This window comes from Homarus americanus, unplaced genomic scaffold, assembly GCF_018991925.1.
Source record: "Homarus americanus isolate GMGI-L3 unplaced genomic scaffold, GMGI_Hamer_2.0 scaffold12094, whole genome shotgun sequence".
Lineage (NCBI taxonomy): Eukaryota > Metazoa > Arthropoda > Malacostraca > Decapoda > Nephropidae > Homarus > Homarus americanus.
The window spans coordinates 49,505-63,691 of NW_024712365.1; the positions used below are offsets into that span (position 1 = coordinate 49,505).

The following is a 14,187-nucleotide window of genomic DNA, read 5'->3' on the forward strand; positions in this document are numbered from 1 at the left end:
TTATAATCCCGGGTTGTGATGAAGTGAGAGTGTCCATAACCGCAAATCATTAATTACGTCATTATTAACTCCACCAGGTGTCAACAGTGAAAGTTAAGCCGTCATTAAACGAATATTTCACTCGACAAATAATTCTCTCCGGTGACGTCATAATGCGTAGTCGATGTCAACACGACGGCAACCAATCATCGGACCTTCCTCCCTCCCTCCCCATCCCCCATCCCCCCCCCCCCATCCCCCACCCCCCATCCCTCCCCCATCCCCCCTCCCACCCACTCTACACCTGGTTGGCGGAGTTGTCGGTTAGGCATTATCTTAGTCAACAATAAACACTGAGGATGTTATGAAGACGAACAATTACCACTATACATTATACCCTATTCAATGACGTCATAATAAAAGTGATGTCATCTCTGCAACAGCTAATCACCGAACGCAGCTGGATCGACGCCCCGCCCCCTACCGCTGAGTTGCCGATTAGGTGTTATCTTTTGACTGTGGTGGGGGGAGGGAGTGTCCATGCCTTTATCACCTCGGCTTCCCCTTGTTATTTTAGGGTAATTTTGAGTTGCTTGTAATAACGAACAAAGCTCAAGCAATATGCATATGAATAGGGTTGTTATGCCCACACACACACGTTCTCTCTCTTCTCTCCCTCTCTCCCCCTTCTCTCATTAATCATTCTCCCTCTCACCTCCCCTCGCTCACGCCCACACCGCTACCCTGCTCCTCTCACACGCCTACATCACTCCCTCTCTCGTACCACTCCCTCGTCCCTCTCACACCCACTCAGAGTAGTCCCCAAGACCATTATAGGCCAGTATCCCCCGTTCATGGCTGGAGGGAAAGTTAAAACCTATCTTCATTAAGCTGAGTTAGAACCGTCATTTAATCGGTCTTTGTGGATTAACTCTCGATGTGGATTAATTTTGTCGATGTGGATTAATTTTATTGATGTGGATTATGCGGATTTTAATGCACCGATGTGGATTTGCAGTTCGTGTGTCATATCTCAACATCCTATCAGCGTGTTCGTGTGTCAGATATCAACATCCTATCAGCGTGTTCGTGTGTCAGATATCAACATCAGATTCCCGTGTCGAATCCGCTTCCAATGTTACTCTCTGAACCGGTCTACCGAGGCGTCACACAATACATCTAATCACGAGTCCATTAAGTCCATTTGTGGCTTCCTATTGCTTTCTACTCCTCAAGGAGTCCATTATTGAGTCCATGTAAGTCGCTCGAGTCCACTTAAAGACCACAACAGAGTCCAATCTCGATGACTCAATTTGTATACCATTTTTTTATGAGTCCAAGTTCACCATATCACCCAAGAGTCCAAGGCTGAGTAGCTTTAGAGTCCCTTCCTGCCTTCCTGCCTTCTTCGGACTCAACTGAGCGCGTTCTGGAGCTCAATTCAGGGCTCAAACTTGTGTAAATTGTATCTCGTTCCGCCACAGTGTCGCTAAAAGCTGTCTTAATGATGGTTTTACTTGTCTGGTGTGAGAGAGAGAGAGAGAGTGTAGGGTGTAGGGCTGTATGTTGAATGTGTTATTATAAATGTGGTGTGGAGTGTTGTTTCTATAGGCTGTCTCCCTCAAGTGTATGTGGTGGCTAGCAGTGTTGTATGTGTAGTGTATGTGTAGTGTATGTTGTATGTGTAGTGTATGTTGTGTGTGTAGTGTTGTGTAGTGTATGTTGTATGTGTAGTGTATGTTGTATGTTTGGGCCAGGTGTCTTTTTCATGGGATAGTTGCTTGCTGAATGTGTGAATGTTTGTGGGTTATTGAATATGTTGCGAGGTGAATATGTAGATTTTCTAGTTGAATGTGTAGGTTTAGGTGAATGTGTAGCTATTTGTAGTTGAATACCAGATATTTCTAGGTGAATATGTAGACGTTCTTAGGTGAATGTGTAGGTGGTGCTAGATGAATGTGTAGATATTTGTAGTTGAATGTACATAATTTCAGGGGATATTTAGGTATTTCTAGGTAAATGTTCAGTTTCTAAGTGAATGTGTAGATGTTGCTGGGTGAATATGTACCTCCTCCACATTCAACTCGTAGTGCATGAGGAGAGCGTCAGCTGTTGCAATCATTGACGCGGACTTGTTGCATCTCAATAAACCTGATGCAATGGGCTGCTTGTGACAAGATAGAGCTATGCAACATGTAATAGACCTTCCTCCACCGTGTCTTAATGTGAGGTCAGGGATGTACTCCAATGTACTCAGTGTACTCAAATATACTCACCATAATGTACTCTAGCAATGTGCTTATCTAATTCTGTACTAGTGGGTATTTGGGTGTACTATTCTTATATGTACTCTTGGTAAGTACTCTCATATACCACTATGTACTAAAATGTACTCATTATGTATTACCATGTACTAAAGTGTTCTTTGTCAGTACTACCACATAACACCACATACTATTTTTTGCTATGAGTACACCTACGTCGCACCAATGTCCTCCCATGTACTAAACCACGTCCTCCCATGTACTAAACCACGTCCTCCCATGTACTAAACCACGTCCTACCCATGTACTAAACCACGTCCTCCCATGTACTAAACCACGTCCTCCCATGTACTAAACCACGTCCTCCCATGTACTAAACCACGTCCTCCCATGTACTAAACCACGTCCTCCCATGTACTAAACCACGTCCTACCCATGTACTAAACCACGTCCTCCCCCACAGATGCACGCTGGGCTGGTGAGCGTGAGTGACGGCAAGTCTAAGCCTCAACCCATGAAGCTGATCCTCACCTCAGACTCACTCGTCCTCCAGCGGGAACAACTCGTCATCAGCACTAAGACTCTCGAGGCTAACGGTCCAGATGCCAGGGTGAGTACCAAGGTAATAAAGACTCTAATATGAGTCCAATATGGCTAAGTGATGGAGTCCAATTTGGAATGATAGTCTAGGGTGAATATCGAGTCTAATAAAGGTCTAATATGTTAAGGATATAGTCAATATATATTTGTTGATTGTTTAGTATGAATGATAGACTCAGGGTTAGTACCAATAAGAGTCCAATAGGGCCGAGTATTAGAGTCCAATATGGCTGAGTGATGGTCTAATATGGCCAAGTGAAAGAGTCCAGGGTGAATAACGAGTCCAATAGGAGTCCAATATGGCTGTTAGGATTGAGTCGTTGCTACCAGGGACCGGCCGGATATAATATACTGCACGTGGGCATATCCGGCTTTGGAGACCCGGCTGGACCAAGTCAACAGGCTGGACTGACAGTCTAGTTAATTGGTTCTATTCACCGCCTTCCTGAACATATACAGTCTATGCTTATTGCGGCTTCATGTTCACCCCCCTCCCTTCCCTCTCCTCCCTCTCTCCAATCTCTCTCACCTTTCTCTCTCTCTCTCCAGGCCCTCTCCTACCTCTCCCCCTCCTCCTCTCCACCACTCTCCACATCTCCCTCAGCCCCTCTCTATCAGGCCCTCTCCCTCTCTCTCTCTCTCCACCTCTTCCCTTCCTCTCTCTTCAGACCCTTTCCTACATCACTCACCCATCTTCACCTTTCCCTCTCTCCCTCTTCCAGTCTCCCTCTCCTCTCCACAATCTCCCCTCTCTCCCCCACTCTCCCTCCCCTCTCTCCCCCCACTCTCCCTCCCCTCTCCCCCACTCTCCCTCCCTCTCTCCCCACTCTCCCTCCCTTTCTCCCCCCACTTCAAATTGCGTGCAGTGCGGTGAATCGTTCGTTAGGCCAAAGGGTTAAAACTAATGTTGGTTTATATGTGGACGAAATAAACTTTGGTAACTTGGTTTAAATTCTCAAAGGTTTATTTTTTTGTTTTTATTGATTACATTTTCATATATTTTTCATTTTTACATTTTCAAATTATTTTTATACATATATTTGTATATATTTCTATTTTCCCTAGACACAGTGAAACGTCCATAATAAGGGAGGGTAGCCCGTTATATATGAAACCTTTTAACTGACAATAGGAGAGGGATTAACTGATTATATATACAGTATATATAGTTAAGTTAATCCGTTAAATCGAAATCCGGTATATGGAGATTTCACTATTTCTGAATGTTATAATAAGTATCAATTTTAACCCGGGACAAAATTGCTCATATGTGACACCTTACACCTCTCATACCTGTACAATAACTCAGGTATTAATTACAGGTAACATTAACTTTACTTCATTACACAACTCACATAAACCAGGTGTAATTTTTGATAGATTTATATTACCTGTTCTAAATTTGGTTACCTGTTAATTACTTCCAGCCAGCTCCAAATTGGGTTAAGAGTGTTGTGTGTGTGTGTGTGTGTGTGTGTGTGTGTGTGTGTGTGTGTGTGTGTGTGTGTGTGTGTGTGTGTGTGTGTGTGTGTGTGTGTGTGTGTGTGTGTGTGTGTGTGTGTGTGTGTGTGTTCCAGTATAAGAGCTTAAATAACTACCTTTTTTTGTTAGAGGAAAACTCTACGGAAATGAAAAAGATACAATTTTTTTTGGGTAATTTTGTGAGATCAAATAAATGAATTTAATCCGGCTCTTCCTCACAGCTTTTGTTAATCTTTGATACGAGGATTAAAGGTTTTTTAACATGGATAAACAAAGTCATTATGTTTATATATATGTGTGTGTGTGTATGTATGTTTGGGTACCTGAAGATCACACACACACACACCACACACACACACACACACACACACACACACACACACACACACACACACACACACACACACACACACACACACACACCCCCACACACACACACAGACCCTTGTAAACCAGTGCAGTGAATCTTCCATAGAATATTCCATTAGACACAAACAGGTAACAAGAGACAGTGTTCCTCAGGTAGGTTAAGAGTAGGTTGGGTCAGGTGGTTAGGTCAGGTCAGGTTAGGTCAGGGTCAGGTTAGGTCAGGTTAGGTCAGGTCAGGTGTGAGGAGGGAGGACAGGTGTGAGGAGGAAGGACAGGTGTGTGAGGGAGGAGGGAGGAACAGGTGTGATAGGGGAGGAGAACAGGTGTGATGGAGGGAGGGAGGAGGGACAGACAGGTGTGAGGGAGGAGGGACAGGTGTGAGGGAGGGGAGGACAGGTGAGGAGGGAAGGGACAGGTGTGAGAGGGAGGAACAGGTGTGAGAGAGGAGGAGGAACAGGTGTGATGGGGAGGAGGAGGACAGGTGTGAGGGAGGGAGGGACAGGTGTGAGGGAGGGAGGACGGGTGTGATGGGGAGGGAGGAACAGGTGTGATGGGGAAGGAGGGAGGAGCAGGTGTGATGAGGGAGGGAGGGGGGGACAGGTGTGTGAGGGAGGAGGGACAGGTGTGACGGAGGGAGGGACAGGTGGGAAGGACAGACACACGTATGGGGAGATTCATGTACGGATATACTCACGCACTGACATTTTTTCTCCTCCTCTTCCTTCCTCCTTCCCCTCCTCCCAGTAGTAATAGATTCTCCTCTTCCCTCCTCCTCCCCCCTCTCCCCTTCCCTCCTCCCCTTCCCTCCTCCCCTCCCTTCCCTTCCCCTTCCCTCCCCTCCCTCCCCCCATGACCCTTGGTGCTTGGCTATGACTGATGACCTCTCACTCTCTCTCACTCTTCGCCGGAGGAGGAAGAGGAAGGAGAAGAGGAAGAGTGTGGCGTAGTCTCTCTTTACCCTGACCTACGACACAATCCTCCCTCCCTCAGCCAGTCATTCCTTTGTTATGTAGAACAGCGTGTAGCAGGACTGTGTAATGGGCCCTCTCTCTTCTCTTTAGCGCTATCCTGAGTCAACACTTTTTGAAGACGCGCCCTCCCTCCTCTATCTGCCGCCCTACTCACGTCCCTCTACGACACGTCACGCTCACACGGTCAACCTCCCACACTGCCCCCCCACACGTCCCTCCACACGTCCCCCTCCCACACGTCCCCCACACGTCCCCCTCCCCCACGTCCCCCTCCCACACGTCCCCCCTCCCACGTCCCTCCCCCACGTCCCCCCCCACACGTCCCTCCCACACGACCCTCCCACACGACCCCCTTCCCACCCGCCCTTCCCACACTATCGCCTCGCCACTTCCTCTCACTGAAGACAAGAGCGGAAGGAGATCTGGCAGCTGATTATTCCACACGAAACAAACATCGTGGGATCTGGATTAACATTTTACAGAAGCACACGGGGACGTCTTTAATGGCGTCGGCCCTCTCCAGGTCTGTGATACGACAAAAGGCAGACAGAGAAAGCAAGGAGAGGCTGTTGTTGTTATTGTTGTTGCTGTTGTTGTTGTTGTTGTTGTTCCTTTTCAAGATATATGTAGAGGACACCTGCTGGGGGGAGGAATGAGAAGAGGTGTTCTGGTGTGTAGTGAAATGCTTCCTCCTGTTGTTGCTGTCAGGGAAAACGACGATCTATTTTGTTTTGGATGGTGAAGATTAATGTTATTTCTGTTGATATATGTCGTTGGGAGGATGAAGATGATGTTGCTTCCTGCTGCGGCGTCAAGACCTCACACAGTCACTACTTACCATGAGTAAATCTGCTACTCGTTGACAGCTTTCGTTGCTCCCACACACAGTCACAAGTCTCTCACTCTCGACAATAATATATTACATAACACGGATAAGTCAGTGTCTGGTTTATGGTCCTAACACAGTTTATGTTACAAGACCAGACCATTCCTTGTACCCCGGCCATGTACCGTGTCTTAGCTCGGTACATCACCCCAAACGTGTACCGTGTCTTAACTTGGTACATCACCCAGCTATTATATCTTAGCTTGGTGCAACACTAAGCTAACGGCTACCATAAAGCCAGACTGTCGTAGCTGTGACAGCTTTACAACAGCAGTATTATAGCTGTGAGAGGCTTTTAGCTTAAAATACTTATGTGTGAAGGTTGTGTGTGTCCTGCTTCACTATGGCTGTGTTGACAAGCATATTTCCCCAGTAGATACCTAACCTAACCTAGCCTGTGAGGGGCGGGCAGCCTCACCTGTCTCACCTGCCTAATAAATACTGGAGTTACGGTATAACCAGATAGGATGCCGCTGCCACCTCTTAATATGGGAGGAGGAGGATGATGAAGGGAGGAAGACAAGGTATGAGAGAGAGAAGGGTGGAGGGAAGGAGGAGAAAGACAAGAAATGAGGGATAGAGAATGAAGGAGGAGGACAAGGAATGAGAAGAAAGAGAGAGAGAGGTAATTTTCCTCGTCAGTAAACATCACAATACACCCTTAATGGTTCTCACAATATAAATACCAATTTTTCCCTCTTCCAGACCTCCTTAGAAAAGTGCATGAAGAGGTAGGTGGTAATTAAAACACTCCAACACTAGCCTACACCCGCCTACAACCGCCCACACCCACCCACACCCTGCAAACTTTTCCCCGTGATTTATGAAGCAATGAAAACACTCCATGAAAAATTAATATGAGAAGAAAACATCGAAAATAAGGCATAGAAAACATAGTTGCATGAAAGAGAAAACGTGAAAAATATAACCCAAAGAAAACGAGGAGATGAGGAGGGGAAACTTAATCATTTTACACCAAAGTTTAAGTAAGAAATGATTAGACTTTAGACAATTAAAAAAAGGTAAATTGACTGAGAAAAAGATTAACGGGAGGGAATTTAGTGCTTGGCCTGGGGAAAGAAAGAGGAGGAGATGAGAGTTCGTTATATAGAGGGTCCGTTAGATGAACCCCATCTAACGGATTATATATACAGAAGTCTGTTATATCGAGGGTCCATAGATCTGAAATGAAACCTGGATCTAACGGAGTACATATATATATATAGAGAGAGAGAAGTCCGTTATATAGAGGTTTCACAATAGCTCTTCAGTCCTCTTCTTTTCGTAATATTTCAGTAAGTGGAAACAGGACGCCCTAGGATGTTTTGTGTAGGATTGTCAACAGTGTATTGTTCCGTGATGCTGAGAGAGGAGGAGTGTAGGTAAGTGGAGGCAGGTACGCTAGAGGCGCTGTTGTGTGTGTGTGTGTGTGGAAGGTCTTATTATTGTAATGTATTCTGATATCTAGGTCAGGTTTTTAAGCTTCTAATTTTCTTCCTATATTGTATTGCGTGCGTGTGTGTGTGTGTGTGTGTGTCTCTCTCTTTCTAGTCTGTCTGTCTGTCTGTCTTTAAGCTTCACACCAATCATCATAAAACATTCTTGCGTCATATATAAAATCGAAAAATCAGACAAAATATTATTATAACTTTTCAACAAATACATAAATTCTCTAAATATCTCTGTTGAACCTTTTAACTCAACAGCTCTCCTCATAAACCTAAATTTACGGTCCTTAAATCACACAAATGTCCCATAATTTCCCTCCAAGTCCAATAACTATAAATGGTCTTGATTTGTAAGTCCGAGAATCTGTAGACATCGCACACCTTCGCGTCCAACACCTGGGAATAGTGTCAACAAAGACTCTGGGATTCTCTCTTAATCACTTTTGTTATGTATTATGTAAAGGTGTTGGAAGAAGGCTGGAGAGGGGGGTGCTGGGGAGAGGGAGGGGTGCTGGGGAGAGAGAGGAGTGCTGGGGAGGTGCTGGGGGAGAGAGAGGGGTGCTGGGAGAGATGGGGAGAGAGAGGTTGCTGGATGAGGGACAAGGGGAGAGAGAGAGAGAGGTGCTGGGGAGAGAGAGTTGCTTGGGGAGAGAGGGGTGCTGTGGGAGAGAGAGGTGCTGGGGAGAGAGAGGGGTTGCTGGGGAGAGAGGAGGGTGCTGGGGAGAAAGAGAGGCTAGGATGGAGAAGAGCATAGCCTACACAGTATATTGACTTTAACCTAACCTAATCTAACTTAACCCACCTTGCGTTCGTGACCACACAAGAAATCTTTTGTTTACGTTCAGTAAGTCCCGGTTATACACCTGGCAGCATCACTTAACGATAACTTGTTTGTTTTTAGATGACTCAGTGTTCCTCCGTTCGTGCTTGAAGTCGGATTATAGTCTTGTTGGCGTTTTTGTGAATCCGTTTTGTAAATCCGCCTCCAAGTTGCCGTTCTTAAGTAAATTCCAATACGTTTTTTTCGTGTTCCTTTACCAGATTTGCATTTGGTGGGTGAAAAGAAAAATTTGTTGAGAATATCCCAAAGTTAGCAGAGCATTCTTAAGCTTACGAGCCAAGAAGAAATCTCTACCAGTCTTATAAATGTTTATCAGTAAAATATGAGAACTTTGGTTACGCTCTGAGGCAGGATGCAACACACGCCGCTGAAATCTACAACATCTTCCACTTTTAAGAAATATCTCGTAAATTTCACAATATTCAAGAGGGAAAATAATATCCACTGATAGTAAATAATTATAGATCCATGAACCCTGAAACTATCACAGCTATCTATATTAATTTAACCATGAAAGAATATATACACATTATTTCTGGATTTTTGCAACGACGTTCTAGTTTGTGTTGGCGGAATATCTCCCCTCCCCCCCACAGAAACTGCCAACCTTTCCCTTTGATTCCTGATTATTATTCACACACTGAGCGCTGGATGAGACTACCTATGTTTTATAAGTAGGTGGGGGGGGATGGTAGGTGGGGATGGTAGGTGGCGGTAGTAGAGGGAGGGTAGGTGGAAAGATGATAGGTGGGGGGATGGGGTTAGGTATTTTTAGATCACGCTTGGCTGGTTGGTGAAGCTGCATCAATATACAGGTTAAGAGAGAGAGAGAGAGAGAGAGAGAGATAGATTAACCCATCATCACCTGTCTTACCTGCCATTAGCATATCATTATTACCTACACTCACGCACCTTTCCATTACTCACATTGTTAATACCTCATTTATTAATATATTACACTAGTAATATTACACAGCCTTTGACGTAGACCTTCCTTCACTGTCTGTCAGCCTTCTTAACACATGCTATACTTAGCCATTAATGCTGTTAAAAATATCTGTTCACCTTTTTATAATTTTCTGTTCTGATTCACGTATTTTCATGGACACACACACACACACACACACACACACACACACACACACACACACACACACCTATTAACCATACAGGTGATATATCCAATTAGATATTCCTTTAACCAATATACAATCTAGGAAAACTTATACTGAACATCCTGAACAAGACAATGGGGAAATTACTCAACTTATTCAGGAGGAAATTCACTGCCGCGGGAATGATGGAAATATAAAGTTTATTTATTTTTTCTCAAGACCTTCAGGGCATGAGGTTAAGGCCGTAACTATAATGATGTTTGTTATAGCGTACGTTGCCGGGAGCCATGTTTGTTATAGCGTACGTTACCGGGAGCCATGTTTGTTATAGCGTACGTTACCGGGAGCCATGTTTGTTATAGCGTACGTTACCGGGAGCCATGTTTGTTATAGCGTACGTTACCGGGAGCCATGTTTGTTATAGGTACGTTACCGGGAGCCATGTTTGTTATAGCGTAGTTACCGGGAGCCATGTTTGTTATAGCGTACGTTACCGGGAGCCATGTTTGTTATAGCGTACGTTACCGGGAGCCATGTTTGTTATAGCGTACGTTACCGGGAGCCATGTTTGTTATAGCGTACGTTACCGGGAGCCATGTTTGTTATAGCGTACGTTACCGGGAGCCAGGGTGACGAGAGGACAGGTTGTTGATGACAGAAGGGGAATCGATCTTAGAGTACTAGTTTCAGGGGAAGTTATAAGAGTTTGGTTGTGTTTCAGTTTTACTTTTGTTTAATGGTGAAGTTTGTTCAGGTTTGTGTCACAGGTGGTCGTCTTAACTCACTCACTCACTCATCATTCTTCCATCTTGTTATCCATCACTTCATTCTCTTTATTTTGTGTGTTACATCTGTTTCCCATCACCTGTGTCTCATTACCTGTCCACATCACCTGTGTCTCATTACCTGTCCATCAGTGTCTCATTACCTGTCTCCCATCACCTGTGTCTCATTACCTGTCCACATCTGTGTCTCATTACCTGTCTCCCATCACCTGTGTCTCATTACCTGTCCACATCACCTGTGTCTCATTACCTGTCCACATCAGTGTCTCATTACCTGTCTCCCATCACCTGTGTCTCATTACCTGTCCACATCACCTGTGTCTCATTACCTGTCTCCCATCACCTGTTCCCACACCTGTCTCCCATCAGTGTCTCATTACCTGTCTCCCCATCACCTGTGTCTCATTACCTGTCTCCCATCACCTGTGTCTCATTACCTGTCTCCCATCACCTGTGTCTCATTACCTGTCTCCCATCACCTGTGTCTCATTACCTGTCTCCCATCACCTGTGTCTCATTACCTGTCTCCCCCATCACCTGTGTCTCATTACCTGTCTCCCCATCACCTGTGTCTCATTACCTGTCTCCCCATCACCTGTGTCTCATTACCTGTCTCCCATCACCTGTGTCTCATTACCTGTCTCCATCACCTGTGTCTCATTACCTGTCTCCCCATCACCTGTGTCTCATTACCTGTCTCCCATCACCTGTGTCTCATTACCTGTCTCCCATCACCTGTGTCTCATTACCTGTCTCCACCTGTGTCTCATTACCTGTCTCCCATCAGTGTCTCATTACCTGTCTCCTATCAGTGTCTCATTACCTGTCTCCCATCAGTGTCTCATTACCTGTCTCCCATCACCTGTGTCTCATTAATCCACATCTGTGTCTCATTACCTGTCTCCCATCACCTGTGTCTCATTACCTGTCCACATCACCTGTGTCTCATTACCTGTCTCCCATCACCTGTGTCTCATTACCTGTCTCCCATCAGTGTCTCATTACCTGTCTCCCATCACCTGTGTCTCATTACCTGTCTCCCATCACCTGTGTCTCATTACCTGTCTCCCATCACCTGTGCTCTCATTACCCGTCCATCACCTGTGCCTCATTACCTGCTCCCATCACCTGTGTCTCATTACCTGTCTCCCATCAGTGTCTCATTACCTGTCTCCCATCAGTGTCTCATTACCTGTCTCCCATCAGTGTCTCATTACCTGTCTCCCATCACCTGTGTCTCATTACCTGTCCACATCTGTGTCTCATTACCTGTTCCCATCACCTGTGTCTCATTACCTGTCCACATCACCTGTCCCCTACCTGTCTCCCATCACCTGTGTCTCATTACCTGTCTCCCATCAGTGTCTCATTACCTGTCTCCCATCACCTGTGTCTCATTACCTGTCTCCTACCTGTGTCTCATTACCTGTCTCCCCATCACCTGTGTCTCATTACCTGTCTCCCATCACCTGTGTCTCATTACCTGTCTCCCATCACCTGTGTCTCATTACCTGTCTCCCATCACCTGTGTCTCATTACCTGTCTCCTACCTGTGTCTCATTACCTGTCTCCCATCACCTGTGTCTCATTACCTGCCACACCAACCCCCCACCCACCCCCACTCATTACCTGTCTCCATCACCTGTGTCCATTACCTGTCTCCCACCTGTGTCTCATACCTGTCTCCCATCACCTGTGTCTCATTACCTGTCTCCCATCAGTGTCTCATTACCTGTCTCCCATCAGTGTCTCATTACCTGCCCCCATCAGTGTCTCATTACCTGTCTCCCATCAGTGTCTCATTACCTGTCTCCCATCAGTGTCTCATTACCTGTCTCCCATCACCGTGTCTCATTACCTGTCTCCCATCACCTGTGTCATTACCTGTCTCCCATCACCTGTGTCTCATTACCTGTCTCCATCACCTGTGTCTCCTATATTGGCTTCGTCTCAGGTTTAAGGAGGAGAATTTTCTGATCATTACTCCCTCCTCCCCCTTCCTCCCTCCCCTCCTCCTCCCTCCCTCCCTCCCTCCTCCTCCCTCCCTCCCTCCCTCCCTCCCTCCTCCCTCCCTCCCTCCCTCCCTCCCTCCCCAACCACCCCTCAGGACAAGCTACTGCACCAGCCAGACAAAGGCGTGTGTAGTGGATCACCTAATTAGACTTTGAGCTAGTAACACACGCCCTTCCGTCTCCCCTCATTAGTCTGGCTCCTGCAGGTGGTCATTAGTGGCTCAGGGACGTCTTAATTGGTTGACTTTAGTATTGACGTCACTAGTTAAAATACTGTACATCTTGATTGGCTTACTTGAGTATTGACGTCATTAAAGTTATAATACGTCTTGATTGGCTGACTTCAGTATTGACGTCATTAGTTAAAATACGTATTCATTGGCTGACTTTAGTACTGGCGTCACTGAAGTTATACGTCTTGATTGGCTAAGTTCAGTATTGACGTCACTAAAGTTATAATACGTTCTGATTGGCAGACGACGACGAGTGGTTAGCTACCATTGGTCACTTCCTCCATCCTTCAGGTGTGATGGTCAGTGTCAGCAGGTGTGATGGTCAGTGTCAGCAGGTGTGATGGTCAGTGTCAGCAGGTGTGGTAGTCAGAGTAGATGTCAGCAGGTGGGATGGTCAGTGTCAGCAGGTGTGATGGTCAGTGTCAGCAGGTGTGATGGTCAGTGTCAGCAGGTGTGATGGTCAGTGTCAGCAGGTGTGATGGTCAGTGTCAGCAGGTGCTATGATCAGTGTCAGCAGGTGTGATGGTCAGTATCAGCAGGTGTGATGGCTGTATCAGCAGGTGGTAGTCAGGAGTAAATGTCAGCAGGTGGGATGGTCAGTGTCAGTGTGATGGCTGCAGCAGGTGTGATGGTCAGTGTCAGCAGGTGTTATGATCATTGTCAGCAGGTGTGATGGTCAGGCATCAGCAGGTGTGATTGTCAATGTCAGCAGGTGTGATGGTCAGTGTCAGCAGGTGTTAGTGATCATTGTCAGCAGGTGTGATGGTCAGTGTCAGCAGGTGATGGTCAGTATCAGCAGGTGTGATGGTCAGTGTCAGCAGGTGTGATGGTCTGGGCATCAGCAGGTGTGATGGTCAGTGTCAGCAGGTGATGGTCAGTGTCAGCAGGTGTTATGGATCATTGTCAGCAGGTGTGATGGTCAGTGTCAGCAGGTGTGATGGTCAGTGTCAGGTGTGATGGTCAGTGTCAGCAGGTGTGATGGACATTGTCAGCAGGTGTGATGGTCAGTGTCAGCAGGTGTAGTCAGGTCAGTGTCAGCAGGTGTGATGGTCAGTGTCAGCAGGTGTGATGGTCAGTGTCGCAGGTGTGGTAGTCAGGCGGTGTCAGCAGGTGTGATGGTCAGTGTCAGCAGGTGTGATAGTCAGGTGTCAGCAGGTGATGGTCAGTGTCAGCAGGTGTGATGGTCAGTGTCAGCAGGTGTC

General features: G+C 46.3%; 1 protein-coding gene across 1 annotated transcript in view; it reads left to right on the forward strand.

Moving 5' to 3' along the window:
- Nucleotides 1-2,670: 2,670 nt before the first annotated feature.
- Nucleotides 2,671-14,187, forward strand: part of LOC121860229 (gamma-2-syntrophin-like) — a 43,424-nt gene continuing 31,907 nt past the window's right edge. The window contains exon 1 of the mRNA XM_042357320.1: nucleotides 2,671-2,853. Coding sequence (XP_042213254.1) covers nucleotides 2,707-2,853 — 147 coding nt within the window. The 5' untranslated portion in view covers nucleotides 2,671-2,706. The remainder of the gene's footprint in view (nucleotides 2,854-14,187) is intronic.